This window comes from Sus scrofa, chromosome 6, assembly GCF_054392235.1.
Source record: "Sus scrofa isolate SSC_HxYL_T2T_F1_AM1 chromosome 6, Sscrofa_HxYL_maternal_Yorkshire_Landrace_v2.0, whole genome shotgun sequence".
NCBI lineage: Eukaryota > Metazoa > Chordata > Mammalia > Artiodactyla > Suidae > Sus > Sus scrofa.
In genome coordinates, this window is record NC_139388.1 from 47,546,916 (window position 1) to 47,566,166 (window position 19,251).

The 19,251-nt window shown below is 59.1% G+C and overlaps 1 protein-coding gene across 7 annotated transcripts; it reads left to right on the forward strand.

Moving 5' to 3' along the window:
- Positions 1–102: 102 nt before the first annotated feature.
- Positions 103–18,630, forward strand: KCTD15 (potassium channel tetramerization domain containing 15). 7 transcript variants are annotated; one of them, XM_084960422.1, is made up of 7 exons: positions 103–286; positions 3,284–3,382; positions 5,069–5,161; positions 5,784–5,959; positions 11,586–11,730; positions 14,032–14,337; positions 15,518–18,630. In XM_084960422.1, the coding sequence occupies exons 3-7, from the start codon at positions 5,096–5,098 to the stop codon at positions 15,674–15,676; spliced, it is 852 nt and encodes a 283-aa protein (XP_084816548.1). In that variant the 5' UTR covers positions 103–286; positions 3,284–3,382; positions 5,069–5,095; the 3' UTR covers positions 15,677–18,630. The 7 variants fall into 7 exon arrangements, with proteins under 7 accessions (XP_084816548.1, XP_084816547.1, XP_084816549.1 ...); XM_084960421.1 differs by having other exon boundaries at positions 3,287–3,382; XM_084960423.1 differs by lacking the exon at positions 103–286 and adding an exon at positions 592–735 and having other exon boundaries at positions 3,287–3,382.
- The last annotated feature ends 621 nt before the right edge of the window (positions 18,631–19,251 follow it).

Below are 19,251 nucleotides of genomic sequence, written 5' to 3' on the forward strand. Positions count from 1 at the left end.
CCCCGCTCGTGCCCCCGCCCACCCCCGCTCGTGCCCCCGCTCCGGGCCGGCCCCTGGCGGCCCCTGAGAGTGGGGCCGCTAGAGGGCGCCCAGGTCCGGCTGGAGTTCGGGGTGGGGGCCCCGGCGCGGCTCTGGGCTGGAGCGCACCCGTCCTCCAGCTCGAGCCTGGCTCGAGCCAGGGCGTCCCCGAAGCCGGACGGGGGCGCAGTGCAGGCCGGGCGCGCGGCACTGGAGGCTCCGTGCTCCGTTTCCTAGGAGCCGGGAAGTGGTCCAGGAGCAGGCGGAGGTGGGGGACGGGCGGGGAGCGAGAGAAAGAGGAAGGGGAGGAGGAGGTAGGACAGGAGGAGGAAGCGGCAGCCGCCTCGGGGACCAGGGGGGACGCCCTGGGCGCAGGCCTCGGCGCCGCGAGGAGTCTTGGCGTTAGACGTCTCCATCGCGCCGCGCGAGTCAAGGAAATGGCGCGTCTGGCCGCGGGGGGCCGGCCGGGCGCCCCCCTCCCCCGCGGTAGCCGACCGCGTGTCCGCAGACGTCACGGGCGGCGCTGCTCCCCGGTAGAGGGGCGGTCGGGGCAGAGACCCGGGGAGGAAGGCCGGGGAGGGGGAGGGGCGGCTCTGGCCCCCGGCTCCGCTCCAGCCCCGGCCGACTCGCAGCCCAGTTTCTTCCCAAGTCCCGCCCCTGGCCCCGGGCGCCGCGGCGGCGGCTGCTCTCCTCTTTGTAACCGAGGAGTCAAGAAATGTGAGAAACGTGCCCTGTGTTACTTATTTGGGAGCCGAAAATTTATGCCCAGCTGAAAGCGCCCGGGGAAATATTACATCAGATGAAATGACAATGATTAAAATCAGCTTCTCCCCCGCCCCCTCCCGAGCCCGGAGGAGGCCCGGGCGCCGCGTGGCTGGCCGGCGGGGGGCGGGGGGCTGGGCGGCGGAGGGCGCGGGGGCCTGGGCGCACCGCTCCCGGGAGGGTCCTGGCGGAGGCCACGGCGGGAAGGCGCAGGCTTCGGGGGAGGCGGGTGGTGCTCGCCCGGCTAAAGGAAGGGAAACGGCGCATTTTTGTCGCCGAGCGCGGTAGGCGCGGGCGCGCGGAGCTAATTGCGACTCTAATCCTCTGCCCCGCGGCGCAGCCAAGCCCCGAGCCAGGAGTCGCCGCGCGCTCCCGCTCGCGCTCGCCGCGCTGGGTAATTTGGAGCCGGATCGCTGCCCTTGGCGTCCGGGCTCGGCCGCGACGGGGCGCGGGCTGAGGGCTGAGGTGGGGGGCTGGTTTTCTCGCCAGCAACCGGGGAAGGCCGCTGGAGAGAGAGGAGGGAGGAGAGGAGGTGGGAGCGGCGGGAGGGCAGCCGGAGAGCGGCGCGAAGAGGAGGCGGCGGCGGCGGCCGCGAGGAGGGGAGGAGGCGAGGGGAGGGCGGGGAGGGGAGGCCCCGGCGCGCCGCGCCGCGAGGGGCCGCGCGAAGCGGGGGCCGGGGCGGGAGGGGTGGGTGGGGGGAGGGTTGGGGGCGAGAGAGAAAGTAACTCCAGGACGAGACCGGAGCGACCCGCGCGGCGAGCATAGGCGGCGAGGCTGTGCCCGGCGCCCGAGACCGGCGGCTGCGGGGGGCGGGGGCTGCGCCCGAGCCGGATCCGCCGCTCCGGCTCCGAGGTAAGCCCCGCGCGGGCGGCCACCGCTCAGCGACGCGCACCCCTGTCCCTAAAGTGGCTGTGATACCCAGAAAGTCGCCCGGCCGGGATTCGGACCTGGGCGGGGGCGGCTGCTTTGTCCCGGTGCAAGGCGGCGGGGACTGGCGGCGCGGGGGCACCCAGCACAAAGGCCTGGCGCGGGAAGGGGGGATTGCCCACGTGGGCCGGCCCTGGCCCCGGGTGGACCCTCCCCACGCGGGCGGGCACCGAGCTTCCTGCCGCGCGGGGCGGGGTGGGGGGGAGGGTGGCGTTCAGGTCCGGGCACTTGGGCCTCAGTGCAGGGCCGAGCGCCCTGCAGAGCCAGCGAGTTTCCGGGGTCAGAACCGGGCTCACGCAGCTGGGGCTTCGGGCTGATTGGGCCGGGCTTGGTGTCCAAATCAGGGAGAGAAAAAGTCTCCAACGGGACAGATGTGCGTCCTCAGAGGCCCACCCGCGAGTCCCAAACGGAGCGGAAGGGGCTGGCGCGCCGGTGGGTCATCCCAAGCGCGCGGGTCTGGAACCCCAGGCGGGCCGCGCGGAGACGCGGTCGTCGCCGCCGGAGCCCTGCACCCCGCCGGTACCCCCAGACCTGGACGCGCGCACCGGCACACACTCTCAAACAGCCCCCCCTCCCCCTTAGCTGGAGCGCGTTTCCGTCCTCCGCGCCCCCCACCCCCGGCTGCAGAAAGATAAGCTTCAAGTTTTCACTCGGTGTCTCAAATGTGCATGAAGGAATTTAACTGCACGAGTGAATAACAGCATTAGTTTCAATTAATTTTTTTTAATCCCGGCAACAATAAACTTTGAGAACAAAAGCGCTTTTACGTCCTTAATTAGGCGAGCTTCCCATCTGTGGTCTCTTAAGTGTCTGCCTCTTGATTTAACTTTGTCTTCCGCCCCGCCCCTGCCGCACACCCCTCCCGGTCCTGCCAGGCGCTCTGGGTTCCGCGGCCACCCCCGCCCCGCGGCGCCGCGGGCCTGGGCCCAGCCGGCTCCGGCCGCCCCGAAGTTCACAGCGGCCGGCGGGCTCCGTGGAGGGGCTGGCGCGCGCCAGGTGGCCCGCCTGCCTCCCTTCTAGCCCACCTCCTGGGCAATTCTGCAGGCCCCTGGCCCTCTAGCCCCGGGCTGGCGCCCTGGGCGCAGAGCCGAAGGGAGCTCTCGAGGCGCCTTCTGTTTACCTTTTATGGTTAAAATAACAGCTTAGCAAAGAAGCGACTTCACGAAGAAGCGATTTAGTGAAATCGTCTCAAGCTGCCGCAGCTCAGCCAGTTTAATCACCCCCAGAGAGCTGAACAACTGCGAGCACAATGGGACACAAAATCATTTTGTGTGTAAATGAGCGTGGCATTCTGCTCGCTTCCCTCTGCTCGGGCGGGCGGGGCTCGGCGGCGGCGGTGGGGCGGGCGCGGGACCCGGGGCTCCCGCTGCAGCTTGGAGAAGCGGGTCAATACCCAGCTAGTTTGGAAACCTGCGGGGCCGTGGAGCACTCTACCGCCGAAGCTCCTGCAACAGGCGGTTTGGCTGATCCTCGGGAGGGCCGTGGCGCGCTGGGGCTGGGTCGTGGGGTTTGATGCTGGTGCTGGAGGAATGAACTTGTGTCTCTTCGTGTACCCACTTTATGCTTCTGACCTCAGCAGTGGTCTCGGGGAAAGGGTCGTGGTCCAGCACAGATGCGTTTGTCGGAGGGAGCAGTGGAGGTTCGAGTCAAGGCGTACAGCCTGGGGCTTCCAATGGTGAGTGAGTTTCTGGTTTGCCACGAACATCAGGTTGTGCTTGCGATGGGAAAGAGGCTGGGTGAGAACAGGCTGGAGCAGCTTTTGCGATGGGTACTAGGTGTTAAATGTCACTTCTGAGCAGTGTCCTGGTAGTAGGAGGGAGAACACTGGGCAGTCCGCTCTGATAGAATTTCCATCCGAATTCCTTCCAGCACAGTTTATCCTCAGTGTGGCTTTCCTTCTGACTCCTCCCCCAGCAGAGCCTCCCAGGGCAGGAGAACCCATTCCTGAGATATGTTTTGGTTTCTCAGAACTTCCTTGAGATAAGTGACCTGGTTTTCTTTTGAAAGCTTTCAGGGGGAGCTCAGGAATGCCAAAAGCTGCAGACCCTGGGAGCTATAAATGAAACATCACTGCCTGCTAAGAGCAACTCCCACCCCAGTTTCCTGTCAGAGAACTTGCCAGGACACCAAGGGCAGAACGAATCCTAGGAGAGTGACCTGACTTGAATTTGCAGGATTTGATTCTCATTGGACTTTGGTCCATGTCTTAAAACTGAATGTTGAATATCAAGGCACAGAGGCAGTCCTTGAGGGAGGCTGGGGTGAAACCTCTGAGAAGTTCAGGTTTAGGTGTGTGGAGGCCAGTAAGGGGCGGGGGGGGGGGGGGGGGGGAAACAACCATATTCACTATGCAAAGCTCCCCCTGCCCATGAGATGCCCCAAGGCAGGGGAAGGGGCTGCTTAAATCTGCTGTCATCCAGCCCTCTTGCATAGGGCCTGCAAAGTGTCTTCTGGCAGCTTCTAGAGACCGTGGGACAATTTTATTTCAGGTGGTTTTGGCACAGAGGAGAGTAGCTGAGTGACTGTGGGGAGGGGGCAGGAGAGAGGGTTCATTAACCGAGCTGCTGTCTCCTCTCTAATGCCTTGGGGGCTGTGATCCGGAAGGGATCTAGAATAAATTAGGCACAGACAAGACCATTCTGGGGGTCTGGGGACAAACTGCAGAGGTGCAGGCTGGGCAAACAAAGAGTTTTCCTCTCTAAGGAGCCACAGGGGAGCGGTGGCTTCCTAAGTGACTTTCGCCCTTCCCTGGCTTCTGCTGGAAGAGGCCCCTCTGTGTCCAGCCCGTGGCGAGCTACATCCTAACACAGCGGAGACCCCGTTCAAAGAGGTCCTGGGGCCCCCCAGCCCGTGGAGGGTGGGGGATCCTTTCTGAGCGGTGGTCCCCAGGGTTCTCTGCTGAAGCAAGAGGAGACACGCTTGGTAATGTGGCTCGAAACCAAAATACCAGGAAAATCAGATTTGTTCTGAAACATTTTGGGGCAATAATGGTGAGCATATGTTTCAGTACTGTCATTAGCTGAATTAGCAGACATGGAGCTGCCCTGAAAACACGTGTGTGTGTGTGTGTGTGTGTGTGTGTGTGTGTGTGTGTGTGAGAGAGAGAGAGAGAGAGAGAGAGAGAGACTGAGATTTCCTCTGGCCTAGAGGCTTGCTCTGGGGCATGGGGACAGGTTAGTGGCGTTATTATGGGCTGGGGGCAGGGGGAATGCGATCCAGATCGGGCTGTGTGGTAGGACATGGGGTCCCGGGAAGCATGTGCCACAAGGACCATTATAAGCATCTTGACTTGGGGAGACACACGGCACCCGCAGCTACTGAGGAGTAAGTCCTGTCTGGTTTTGTCTGGTGCTTCTCGCAGATACTCTGGGCAGCGATGGAAGCCTAGATGCCTCACCGCAAGGAGCGGCCGAGCGGGTCCTCGCATCACGCCCACGGCAGCACCGGCACCGCGGTGAGAGCCAGCGGGGTGGGCTGGGGACCCCCACTTTGCCTTCTTCCCAGGCACCTGCACATTGGCTGCCCTTCCTCGCAGCCACAGCCCTGGCATTCAAGAGATGGCTGTTGACTGTAGGATTATGTATTTTTTGAAACAAAACTGCTCTTAATTTGATGTGAAATTTACTACATGTATGAAACTCAACGCCTTAGGTGCTGAGGAAGTCACTAATTTAGAGGTGTCTCGTTACTGAGACAAACTTGCAAAAACCCCTGAATCCCAATTCACAAATTGGTGATTCGTTTGTCAGGGGATATTTCACATCTAACACATAAGCCCGCGACCTTTAATTAGAATTTTGCAGTTTGTTTTATGCCCCTGGAGGCTGACACCTTGAAAATTTTTTTTTCTTGATTTCTTATTGCTAATAAGCATCTTTCTTTTTTCCCCTCTGGTACTTTGAAGAAAATGATGCAAATACACTTAATTACAGTGGTGGCCATAATTTGTCAGCTGAATATGTGATCAGGCACAGGCAGAAGTGATCTGATTAGATCTGTGATCACATTGGCAATAAAGGGAGTACACAGCTCGGTCGCGGAGGAACCTTTTGTTTTTGCCTCGTTTCCGTCTCCAGGAGGGAGGAAGCATGTCCCGGTTGTCTCTCACCCGGTCACCTGTATCTCCCCTGGCCGCCCAGGGGATCCCACTGCCCGCCCAGCTCACTAAGTCCAATGCGCCTGTGCATATCGACGTGGGGGGCCACATGTACACCAGCAGCCTGGCCACGCTCACCAAGTACCCTGACTCCAGGTAAGAGCCGAGCCTGTCGGAGCACCGGGGTATGTGGTGGTGACAGGCTGCACCTACAGCCTGCTCCCAGCCAACAGGCAGGACTCTCCAGGGCACCCCTGCTCCCAGATCTGGAGAACTAAGGATTCGGAGGGCGAATCTGCTGTCGAAGGAGACTGGTAACCCTGAGCTGGTGGCATTGGTAGTGCTAGGTGGAGCTCCTGACCTGCTGGTAGAGGTCACTTTGCAGAGCCACCTGCACCCTGGCCCGCCTCTGGCTGGGGCATCTCAGGGACCTTCAGGCTCCTCTTGAGTGGGACTCAGGCTTGGCCTTTGCAGGGGACCATAGGTGAACAAAGCTGCTGTGTTCTTCTTGGGGAGAAACAGTTAATTCTATTTCCCAGTCTAAACCCTTGGGAAGGTGCGTAAAGGGAAGGACGGGAGAGCTGCAGTTTGCCATCGTCTATGTGGGTGGCCTCTGCTGGACCCTGAGGGCTAGCAGCAGGCTCCGTTGGAGTTGGGGGCGGGGGTTGCAGTGACTGCCTGGGGCTTCCAGGATGCTCGGGGGCGGCCACAGCTATATCCCTGTGCCCCTCCTGCCCCTCAGCAGGCAAAGTGTCTCTGACCAGGACCCTCCGTATAGGGCGCTTTGCCAAGCACCCTGGTGCTTCTAACTCCTGGGCTCCCCCACAGGAGGTGGCCCACACTGCTGACTCTCCTGCTTCTGCGTCTGGGGCGTTTCCCTCCTAGGGGCCCAGCTGATCTCCCCTTGGGTAGCAGTGGGGCTGCCTGGAAGTGGTGGGGGAGACGGTCTCAGGGGCATCTTCTAAAGGGGAGGCGGTGTGCTGCCTGCAGAGCCTGTGACTGCTTCGTCCTGGTACAGTGAGGCAACCACCGCCGAGGGCTGGCAGTGGGAGGGCAAAGGCTGCAGGGCATCACCCCTGTTTTAGACATTTAAAATAAAAATAGGAATTAATTAATCCCCCAGACACCGCGGGATCATTTCTGGGAAGCTTCTGATCAGGCTGCCTCATCGCCAGTGTGGTTGCTTAGAGCACAGAGGATTCCTCGTTTGTGGAGGTGGCTGCTTTGGGAGCTGTCAGAGGCCAGGGTGGCGCCCTCTGGGGAGGCAGGAGTGCTCCCTGGAGAAGAGGCCACTGGAGCCGATGCAGTGTCTGCTTCACAGTTTGGGGAGGGGGGTACAGGTGGCAGTTGGTGCTTCTGTCTCTCCGCCTAACATAAGCCAGGCCTGGGGCACTTGTGACCTGGTGGCCTGGGGGTGGGGAGGGGGCTCGGGGGGAGTGGGCAGCAACCTGGAGGCCACGTCAGCCATGTGGCCTGGGTGCTCGCTGGCAGATCCCTGTCTAGGATGGAGATGGATTCTGCTTATTTCATTTCAATTTCGCCTTCTGCGGCATTCCCGCATTGTTTGATATAGATCATCCCTTAATCGGTTGACGACGTTTGCGAGTGAAATTCATAAAACCCTTGTCCAGAGCCTCTCTGAAGGGTGTTTCCTGCAATCAGACAGACGTTTGCCTTTCTGGAGTCATCAGGGCCCAGGCCTCCGGGGAACGGCCTCCTTCTGTCTCCAGGCTGCTGCCTGGAGCGGGGCCGGCAGGGGCTGGTCCACCCCTCCCAGACCCACAGCGCAGCCCATCCCAGCCCATTGCCTGCTCCGCCGTGGGGTGGGGGACCTGAGGCCCCTGTGGCCCCGTGACCTAGCGTGAGACCCTCCGCCTGCAGGATGTGCCCAGAGGGGGTGGCAGTTTGCATTCTTTCCCGGGGCTGGGCCTCAGGATGAATCTCTTGTTCTGCCTGGATGGCTTCCGGCTCCAGCTCCGGCAGAGCTGCTCCCCAGGCTTGGAGGCTTTGGCCCAGCAGCCGGGGAGGAGGGGGGTGGTGTGACCTGGAGGACAGTCAGGACATGGGGTGAGGCCAGGCCTGAGCAGTGGGTTGGGCAGCTGTGCCAGCGAGGGCCCCTCAGATCTCTCTTGTCCTTCTTTGAGTGAATTATTAACATCTAAAAACTGGTTTTCGGAGTTCTTGTGGCTCAGCAGTAATGAACCCGACTAGTATCCATGAGGACTCAGGCTTGATCCCTGGCCTCGCTCAGTGGGTCGGGGATCTGGCGTCAGAGATCCCGCATTGCTGGGGCTGTGGTGCAGGCCGGCAGCTGCAGCTCCGATTGGACCCCTAGCTGGGAACTTCCATATGCCACCGGTGTGGCCCTAAAAAGACCAAAAAAAAAAAAAAAGAAAAAAAAAGACTTTCACTAAATCTGAAAACAGAGATTTAATCCCTCACCTGGTGTTGCCCGATGTGTGAGTCACCTGGAGATGGAGACATTGGGTTAAGGTCCCTCGGGGCCGTTTCTGGAAGTCAGCGAAGTCCCGCCCTGGACAGTGCTGTCAGACTAGCAGGCTTGTGCCTCCTCCCGCCCCCCGTCCCTGTGCCCACTGAGCTACTCCTGGGCTTCTGGTTCTGACCAGCATCCTGGCTGGTCAGGGTGGCTCCAAAGCAGGGAGCTCCGACAGCCAGCCAAGGACTAGCCATCGGGCCTCCCCCAGAACAGCCTAGCCCAGCTGCCGCGGGCGGGGAGTGGGCTCCCTGGGTCTGCCACCCCGCTTGCTGGACGTCCTAGCTGGCGTCCATCCTGGCTGTAGGAAGCAACAAATTAAGGTGTCCAGGAGCTTCAGGGAGTTCCCACCGTGGCACAATGGAAATGAATCCGACTAGTACTCATGAGGACTCAAAGGTTCAATCCCTGGCCTTGCCCAGTGGTTTAAGGATCCGGCATTGCCATGGGCTGTGGTGTAGATCGCAGAGGCAGCTTGGATCCCGTGTGGCTGTGACTGTGGCCCAAGCTCCGATTCAATCCCACACATGCCTTAAAAACAAGAAAAAAAAAAAAGAAAAAAAGATGTCCAGGCGTTTCAGACCTAATAAAACCTTCTACTGAAACATCCAGGAAATTAGAGCCAAAGCTTTATTTATTTATTTGCTTTTTTTTTTTTTTTTTTTAAAGGGCCATAATTGTGGCATATGGAAGTTCCCAGGCTGGGGGTCGAATCAGAGCTGCACCTGCCAGCCTACACCACAGCCCCACAAGCCACAGCAACTCCAAATCCAAGCCGTGTCTGTGCATAGCAACACCAGATCCTTGGGGCCAGGGATCGAACACATATCCTCATGGATCCCAGTCGGGTTTGTTTCCACTGAGCCACAATAGGAACTCTAGAGCCAAAGCTTTAGAAAAGAAGAAAATGGCGACCCAGGTCAGAACTGGCCAGCTTATTCCACGGAAGACTTGCGAAGTTGGTACCCAAACCTCAGCCTCCCTCGGAGGGTAGCCTGCAGTGGGGACTGACTCTCAAGACCACACACTTGTCCCCTGGAGGTCCCTTGGAAGTGATTGTCGTAACCTTCCCTCAGGCTGCGCACATCCTTGATGGCTTCAGACCCTGAGGGTGTGAAAGGCCTTAGTCTGTGAAGAGACCCTGAACCATGGAAGGACCCAGAGCCTGCCAATCCTGAAATAAAGCCAAGTGAGAGCCATCCAGCCTTGGACCAATTAGCCAACATAGAAGCCAGGCAGTCCTGGAATGCGGAGGATTAGGAGTCCGCTAAAGCGACAGGATGATATGGAGCTTCACAGCCTGATGTCAGAGGGGTTTGCCGCACAGCCAGGCCTAGAACATGGCTTGCGCTTAACCGGGAAGGGTGAGAAAATTCTGCAGGGAGGCCAAGGCCTCAGACTTGCTGGCTTACCCATAGATGTGGCGCTTACTTCTTCCTGCAGGTGCGGCGGGGGCAGGGGGACCCTCAGCTGTCTGCTGGTCACTGCCCATGGCACCTAGCAGCCTTGCTCCGTCCCGTCTGTCTCCAGGGATGCTGAGTGGCCCTTATTCTGTGAATGCACAAGCTCTCCTAAGGTTGGGTCCTGGGGAGCCGTGGAGCCCACAGAGCTCTCCAGCAGGGTGGTGTCCCCCAGGATCTTTGTCATCAGGCCTGGGGGGGTGTTGATAGGGCTCCATGACCTTTGGCGCTCCGAATTGAGCTGTGTCTGGGCAACCGTGGCACTGGTTCCACAGGCTTAGGCCTCTGCACACCTCCTGCGGGCTCTGACCTACCCACACTCATCCACGAGGCAGTCTTGCCCGTTACACAGAACAGGTGTGCTCCACCCCTGGGCAGATGCTCACGGCCGATGCCTGAAGTGTGCAAGGCCAGCAGAGTGGACAGTGTCGGTGCCGCCCCCAGAGAGTGCTGTAACCCCTCAGCTTCTGCCCAGCTTGGTGCCCCTGGCACACGTTGGTGGGGGCAGGGCAGGGCCTGAAGAGTGGACAGAGGACTGGGCCGCTGAGGGGGAGGGGAGCATTCCTGGGGGGTCCTTCCAGGCGCAGGTAGAGAGGAAGGGGCTAAGCCTCAGCTTGTGCAGGCTGAGCTGGAAGGCCACCCTTCTCCCAGGCTGTTGCAGAGTCCAGCTGGGGACACATGGGTGGCCCTGCCTGCCTGTCCCAGGATATCTGTCCCTGGGGAGACCGTGTCCACTGCCCTTCTGTTCTGGAGTTGAGCTCTCGGCTATTATCGTCCCTTGTTGGGGGATCCTAACGCTCCCGATGGGGGCCTTGGGGTCTGCAGGGGAAGTTAGTCAAAGCAGAGCCTGTTGCCCTGGGCAGTGGAGGGCGGGGGGGGGGGGGGGGGGCGCAGCTCTGGTTCCGAAGCCCAGCTCCTCCTCCCTGGAGTGGGACGAGATGGGCCTCAGGGCTCCCCAGGAGCTTCCTGCAGGTCCTGTGTTTCATCAGAACCATAGTCCTTCAGAGGGCGGGGTGCTGGGACCTGCCTCCCCTCTCCGTCCCTTCCCACGTGTGCACATCTGTTCTGCATGCATCCATACTGGTATGTGTGTACACACACGCATAGACACACTATGGCTGCAGTGTACACGCTGTCCTCTCTGCCTGCCTTTGCTCTCCCCTCGCGTTCCCGGAGTGCACGGCTGTGTGTGTGGTTTGAGTTTCTCAGGTGTGGATTCAGGTTGCCTGGTACGTCCTTCCCCTGGATGTGTCTGGGTCTGCCTGGGATTTGTGTATCGTGAGGGAGGGGACCACGTGCCCCTGTGCCTGTTGCCCAGTGTGTGTCGTGTCTGATGCTTGCTCACGTGGGTTGGGTATAGTGGATGTGTGTGACCCAAGGGTGTCATGGCTGGTCTGCACGTGTCCGCCGGGCGTGCGGCCAGGGGCTGGGGTGTCCGATGGTGGGTGGGAGTTTTCCAGGCAGGTCTGTCTGGCAAGGGTTTGTGTGTGTGTGTGTGTGTGTGGGACGAGGCAGCTGTGTCTGTCTCCCTGGAGTCTTCAGGCCTGTATCTGTGTCCGTGGGCGGGTGTGTACTGCTGGGTGTGTCTCTGGCTGTGGCTGGTGAGGGCAGGTGGGGTCTGTGCATGCGCCTGTGGCTGCTCTGGTGTCCGGCCTGACTCTGGTCTGGCTGCAGACACCCTCTTCGGGCCTGGCACCATCCCAGAGTCACCCATGTGAGGCCCCTCCCGTCTCCAGCAGGGCAGGCCCCAGGAAGTGGGGTCAGGGCGGGAGGACTGGCCCTTCGGTCCCACACTGGCTCTCCATCTCTCTCTTTCTCTCTCTCGCAGAATAAGCCGCCTCTTCAATGGCACTGAGCCCATCGTCCTGGACAGTCTGAAGCAACATTATTTCATCGACCGGGATGGAGAGATTTTCCGCTACATCCTGAGCTTCCTGCGCACGTCGAAACTGCTGCTCCCAGATGACTTCAAGGTACGTCGGCGGCCGGCGGCTCCCCGGTGCTGCTTGTGCGGTGGCATTACACAGGGGACGCTGTGACTTAATAAATGGGCCCACGGTTGTCATGGCAACCGTAAAAACTTAAACGATGAAGCCAAGGGCTAAATCAGTTTTTCTAAACTAATTTTGTGTTCTCACATTTGGAGCTTATTTATCAGGGTGTAACAACACTTAAGCAGTGGCAGCTTACCCCCGTTTCACGTTTGCCGTGTTGAAGGACTGGGGTGTATGGGAGTGATGGGAGTTGGAGGTTCCCCACATCTGTTTCCTTGTTGGCACTTTGCAGAGGGACAACCCTGATCCAAACCAAACACCTAAATGAAAGGTGACCCCCCCCCCCGGTCTCCGGGAGAGCCTGCCTGGCAGCTGACTGTGCTCCCAAGAGGCCTGCCTCGGCACGGGCCCCTCACGGCACAGGCATCCCAGCTGGGCTACCCCGGCTCTGACCAGCAAAGGTCCTTCCCTTCCTTCCTTCCCGCACCCAGGAGAATGGCCCTGGGGCTGTTTTATCCTTCAGTTGCTGAGGGCCAACAACCAAGGTCCAGCTAAAAAGGCAGTCAAACACCAGGCAAGATGTGGGTCCTGTTCCCAGAGTGGTTACCGTCTAGTGGGAAGATAGATGTTGAACCAAAAAAAAAAGAAAGAAAAAAAAAATTTGAATCCCACAGGGGCCAACACTTCAGAGGAGCAGAGAGTGTTGTGAGAATGAACCACGGGGGCACCAGGCCCGGGTGGGTTTGGAGGCAAGGATGTTTCTCTGGGTGGTGATGGAGGAAGTGGGGGGCAGACAGGCCTTGGGGGCTGGGAGAGGGGTTGGCAAGGAGCTTGATAGATATCCCAGCTGGGGTTGTCGGCCTGGGGCCGTCTGAACTGGGAGGGGAAGAGCGGGAAGGCAGGCTGCTGTTTGATGTCAGGACCTTGGTGGCTGGCTCTGCATTTGTCATTTTCCCCCCGAATGCAGTGGAAGGGCTGTGTGTAGGAGAATCACCGTCAGATCTGCTGTGTGGAGAAGGATGCGGGGAGGGTGGGAGCTGGGGAGAGCAGGAGGGAGGGGGCAGCGAAGGTGGAGCAGAGTGTAGCGTAGATTCATGCTTAGGAAAAAGATGCAAAAGCCACAAGTGTGGAGGATGGGGGTCGGGGGCTCTGAGGGTGCCTCCGGCCTGCAGCTTGGGTCCTGGGCGGGATGGTGTGTGGAGGCCCAGGGTAGAACAGGCTGGGGGGTGTAGCACCCTACTCCTGTGTGGTAGAGCCCGCGGAGCGTCGGGTTGAGCCTGTGAGGAAAGATCTGGGGCATGTTGGTTTGCAGGTATCATTTAACACCTCTAGTGGATGAGAGCAGAGGCCCAGCATGGAGCCCTGAGGAACCCCTGCGTAGGGACAGGATGGGTTCTTGACTGATGACAGGCCTGGGGAGGCTTCCTTTGGAGTGGTTCCAAAGGCTGGAGTCAGTCCACAGGTAGAAGGAACTTAGGGCCCATGAGGTGGGCCCTTGCTTTGGGGGTTGGGCTTCTTGCCTCCCTCTTGGCGTCCTCAGGCTGACCGGCCAAACTTGACCTGAATGGCATGGGTCATGGGTCCTTGGCTAATCAGGACTGGAGTAGGTGTGGGTGGACACATGTCTAAAGGTGGCAGGGGGCCAGTATCAGGGCCTGAGGGGCTGTTGGTGTGAGCCCCCCTCAGCTTGAGAGTGGGGCACTGGTGAGAAGCATAGGTTCCCCCCCAGACGACCCCTCTGTCTGGGGCAGATCTTGTCCTTTAAGCCTCACCTCCTGTTTGAGCTGGGTGTTTGCATCCATTTTATAGATGAGGAAACTGAGGCTGAGAAGGTCTGCTAGATGCTGCTGCTGACAGTGCAACCCAGGCAGGTCTGTTTGGCCTCCCAGTGGGGCTGTGACCTCCTCCAGGGTGGGAGAGGACGGGGCTGCCCGGTACCCGGCCCGGCCTCGCCTCTCTGAGTAGGTAGCTGTTCCCCAGGCATGAGCACAGCCTCGGGCTCCTCTCATCTATCCTCCGGGTCTTTCCAGAGGCTTCTCTCTGCCTCAGGGAGAGGAAGCCACCCCCAGCACTTGGAGCCGGATGGAAGGGCTCAAGGCGCCTGACAGGCGCCCCCCCCCCCCGCCCCCCCGAGCTCTCCCGTGCCGTTTTCCAGTCCTTGCGGTGGGAACAACAATCCCCGACCCCGCTGTGTCCCCAGGGGCGTCGTGAGGGGGCGCCGCCCGGAGTTGGAAGGGCAGCCCCCCCGACACCCCCCACCCGTCTGCGCGTGCCCCGCAGGACTTCAGCCTGCTGTACGAGGAGGCACGGTACTACCAGCTGCAGCCCATGGTGCGCGAGCTGGAGCGCTGGCAGCAGGAGCAGGAGCAGCGGCGCCGCAGCCGGGCCTGCGACTGCCTGGTGGTGCGCGTCACGCCGGACCTGGGGGAGCGGATCGCGCTCAGCGGCGAGAAGGCGCTCATCGAGGAGGTCTTCCCCGAGACCGGCGACGTCATGTGCAACTCGGTCAATGCCGGCTGGAACCAGGACCCCACGCACGTCATCCGCTTCCCGCTCAACGGCTACTGCCGGCTCAACTCAGTGCAGGTGAGGGCCGGCCCCCCGCGCCGCCTCAGCCCGACCTCCCCCGAAGCCCCCCGGCTGCAGGGGGAAGAGGGAGGGAGGCCGGGGCCCTGAAATGTCGAGGCCCTCCGTGCCGTCTCACAGAAAAGGCAACAATGTGTCGATGCATAATTTATGTCCCGCTCATAATTAAATGATGGCGCCTGGGGGATGGACTTAAAAAAATTGATCTGTGCCTTTTTTTTTTTTTTTTTTTTTTTCCAAAAGGATGTTCTATAAAAATGGCCTAGAGTATTTTCAGCAAAGTGTGTTTCATTTGACACCCTTAGTCTGACTTTGGATTCAAATTAAACCCAGGCAGTGAGAAGCAGCAGGTCGGAGGCTGAGAGTGGAGGCGGCCTGGAGCCCCCTCCCTCATGGTTGCTGACCACAGGCCCCCAAACAGCTGCCCAGACTGTTTTCTTGCCCCAGATGGGTCTAAGAGTTGGGGAGTCCCAGGTGGATTTGGGGGGGCCTATTTTCCACCAGCTCTTCCAGACCCAAGAGCGGGCTTGGGGCAGAGTGGACTTTGTGGGGAAACCCGCCCCACAAATTCCAGAGGCTGTCCATCAGAACTTGCTAGTTGCAGAACACAGGTGTCAGACACGGTGACTAGGCCCCACCTCCCAGAGGCACACACCCACGTGGCCACTGAGACCTGCTGAGACTCAAACACCAGGAGGACTCCTCTCCGCCCCAAGCTCCCTGGAGCTGATGGGCCCCCAGGCCTCAAACCATCTGGGACTCGCAGCTCAGGGAAGCAGGTGGCTGCCCAGAGGCTGGGGGCAGGGTCTCTGCTGCTGGGGCCTCAGTGAAGGAGGGAGGCCTAGGACCACGTGTCTGGAGGGGGGGCAGATGATACCCAGAGAGGAAAGAAGGGGCCCCATGGCTCTTTCTGCCTCCTTAAATCAAGGCTGTGGACCCCTCAGAGCAGCAGGGTGGTCGCCCGTCCAGAACGGGTCACTCGAGAAGCTCTGAGGCCTGGCTGCCCCCCTCCCTTCTGTGACTGCCCAGCTGGCAGTTCTGCAAGGACCTCTGTCAGTGAGCCAGACAGGTCTTCACAGGAAACGGTAGCTTGTCCAGGCTAGTGCCCACCTGCCCCACAGGCAAGCCAGGCAGACTCTTGCAGCTGGGCACTGCTGACCCCTGTTTCTTCCCCCGGCAGGTCCTGGAGAGGCTGTTCCAGAGGGGTTTCAGCGTGGCCGCATCCTGCGGGGGTGGCGTGGACTCCTCCCAGTTCAGCGAGTATGTGCTTTGCCGGGAGGAGCGGCGACCGCAGCCCACCCCCACCGCTGTCCGAATAAAGCAGGAACCCCTGGACTAGGCCCTCCCTCAGTGCCCCCCTGAGGACACCCCAGGGACCTGGAAACAGTGGCTGGGGAGTTCTGCCTCTGCCTGCTTAGTGGTGGGTATGAGACTGAGGGTGGGGCCGGAGGGTCCAAAGCCTGCCCAGGGAGCCCCAGGGCTCTCGGTGTCATGGCAACAGAATGTGGGATGCTGGAGGCATGCCCACTGAAGGACTGTGGATGTGACCCAAAGATGCCGAGGTGGGGACTCTGCCGCCCACTGTCTGGGCCTCCTGGCTCCCCAGCCCAGTGCAGCATCCTCGAGGCTCTGCACTCACCGAGGCAGGGTCAGCAGAGGCCTCCCCGGCCCGCTCCAGGGAGCTGTCCATCCTTCTCCACGCACAGCAGACTCCAGTGGGTCTCCTTGCGTCCGAGATGGCTTATTTTTCTACAGTATTTAAGACAGAAGTAACGTAAGGGCACAAGTCAGAGAGGCCGCCAAGGACCAATGCTTCTTTATCTGGTGCTCAGCTCAATCAGCCGCGCAGCATGTCTGCATGGGGGGAGGGGGGGCGGAAGAGCTGGGGGGCACGTGGGCCCAGGTGCCCACAGAGTGGGGCTTGGAAACTTCTGGTCCCAGCTCTAGGGACAGATGCAGGAATGGCAGTGCCAGGGGTGCTGAAACTGGGCCTTCATGGGTGGGGCTGCTGGGAAGAGGGTGGTACAGGTGTGAGGGATGGATGGCTCTGGAACCCCATTTGAGACCCTACCTTTGTTGCACCCCTGGGGCACAGGCTATACTTGGGAGTCACCTGACCTGCTGATGCCCGGGGGCTTTGATTCCTATCTGTGTACTCACATCTGGATTCCCAGAGAAGGCTCTCCCCATCGGGACCAGCCACAGGGGCCACACCGCATCCTTACCTCAGGCATGGGCCCCACAGTGAAGGGGCTCATCAGTCAGCAGCATCCTCTGGGTCCCCAGCTCAGGAAGCCAACCCAGCTCTGATTTTCCCACACTCACGTGCACACTGAATTTTAATTAAACTGTAACGCTAGCCTGTGGGTAAGACCTGGACACAGTCATACATTGGGCCCTTGGCCCCGGATTCCAACAAGGACTGCCCCCCCAACCCACCCAGGGGTCTTCACAGACCTGCTGTCTCTCAGACGACAGGCCCAAAGATGGCTAGCCCCTGCCTTGTCACACTTCCCCAAGGGTGGAGAGGGGGAGCCCACAGAGAACCGCTGGGTGGGCGGGACATCCCAGCGGCACCGCCCCTTGTACGATGCCTGTAGACTTGTATATGACTCCTTTAATATTGTAAAGATGCCGATGTACAATTGTTGTGTGTTTGTGTAAACACATCATGTTCCTAGTTCATGCCATAAATGATGCTATAAAGCGAAAGACTGAGGCTCCATCCTGTGCCGAAGCGGCAGCCGGATTCCAACGTTGCGTGCTGTGCAGGGAGGTTTTGGGGCTGGGGTCCCCGCCTCGGTACCCCCGGCTCAAATGAGGACGCACCAGCAGGGGTGATGGGGGGAGGGGCGGGGACAGGGGTCCTGAGCTCGCTGTTATTTATTGCATTTGGGTGTTCCCTCCCTGTTGTGCCTGTCCCCTCTGGGCAGCACAGATTCTGAATTCTGATTCACAGCCCCCAACCAGATGCAAGCTGGGGAAGGCAGACAGAAGGTGTCAGGGGGCGCTTTTGAATGCGGTCTGAAGTGTTGGTGACTTTTCCCTGTCTCTGGCTTGCGGTTGAGGTTGATGCCCTCTTTAGAGCCTCCCAGAGCAGTAGGAGAAGGTGGCAGTCGATGGCTCAGGCCAGCCAGGGGACATGTAGCCAGTGGCATGAGGACCGCAGGTCACCCAAGCTCAGCACCAGACCTCAGTGCGTGTCATTCCCAGGGAAGGGATTTGAACGTACTCCCATCGACCTCCAGATGTAATGAGCCTTTTGGTATTTTTCCTCAAAGTCCTCATGTTCTAACGGACGAGGACCCTTTCACATGCCAGTAACGGCCTCGACCTGCCTGGGGGACATGGACAGCCACCTGCTGTCTGAGGCCACAAAGCAGGCACCGTCCTAGCAAACCGTAAATGTGCTGGACAGACTTGCCAGCCTTCTTTGCTCAGCGACACGCCTACACTTGGCACATGGGCATTTCGGCATCTGAGGTTCACATCTGAGAGGAGGAGAAAGTGTTGAGTTTATTAGAAAGGAAGTCTTGTGAAAACAGCTCCATACCGCATACGGTTATGGATTTTTCTGGTATCGTTGCCGGTTGGAGATTCCCTAACATTTTCAAGCCAACTATCTTTTAATCAAACCACTGCACCAAAAGAGGTTTTTGGTTTTTTTCTTAAAGTAACCCTACCATACTGAATGACACTTTATCTCTTTACTAATTAAATCAGGAAGTATGATTTTACATAAACTAGGGAATTTCTAAATTTGTAGAAAAACACTGTTCCCAAAGTAATGTTAAAAATCTAAGCCAGTCTCCATAAACAAGAAGGGTTTTTCTGTTTTGTTTTGTTTTGGGGGGGACTTTTTTTGGCCACACCCACAGCAAATGGAAGTTCCCAGGCCAGGGATCAAATCCAAGCTGTGGCAATGCTGGATCCCTAACCTGCTGCACCACAGCGGGAACTCCCCTGTGCAAACATTTTTATACTTCCTGAATATACTGTATTGAAAGCAATGTCTCGAACAAATACCAGCAGTATAAAGGTTGCTTCTGCCCTTCATAAATGATTCTTGATTATACGCAATTGGACAGATAGCTCTTCCCCACCAGACCTCTTGCCAGTGCAGGAGAGAACTTGGCAGGTCACAGCAGGTGGCTGCAGCCACTGTCCTGCTCACTTGAGGCTCAAAGCCAGATCAGAACACTAATATCTTTTTTAAAGTTTTGGGTTTTTTTTTCTACAGCTACCACTTGACTGTGTTCCATAGAATAAATAAAGGATATTTTATAAATGATACACCCAGCTCTAACGCTTTGTTTCTAATCCACTAAAGGAACCGCAAGAAGGTGCTCTGCTTACATGACCTGGAGTCACTGCTCCTCACACTCCAGACGTAGCTTGACTACTGAATAGGACCTAGAGTAGCTCAAGTCCCAAATACTGAGGCTTCCTGATCTAGATGAGGATTGCTGGGGAGGGTTGGGCCGTAAGCCACGGTAACGTCTTCCTGGGCCCCTAGCACCCGCCCCCCTGGTGGCCTGGGGAGGGAGGGCAATGTAGGCACAGACTTCTCGCCTCTCCCAAGCCCCCCACCCAGGGTTCCTGTGTTCAGGGTGCCCTCGGCCTTTTGCACTATATTCATTTTGCACCTGTGCACATGTAAGTCAAACCTCTGATGCGTTTGGAAAGGGGGCAAGGATGTGAGAAATGGCTCCCCTGAGCCCCTGTCCAAGGGAAAACCACTTTGGCTGAGGCCAGCAGAGCCCGATAGAGCATGGGGTTGAGAATTACCCTCCTTCCCATCCAGGAGGCAGACCTGCGTGCTCTGGAAAATGCTGCTGCCAAGATGGCCCCATCCCCCTGCGCCCTGTCCACCCTCCCGACTCTCCAGAGACAGGAAGACAGCTGCCGTGGCCC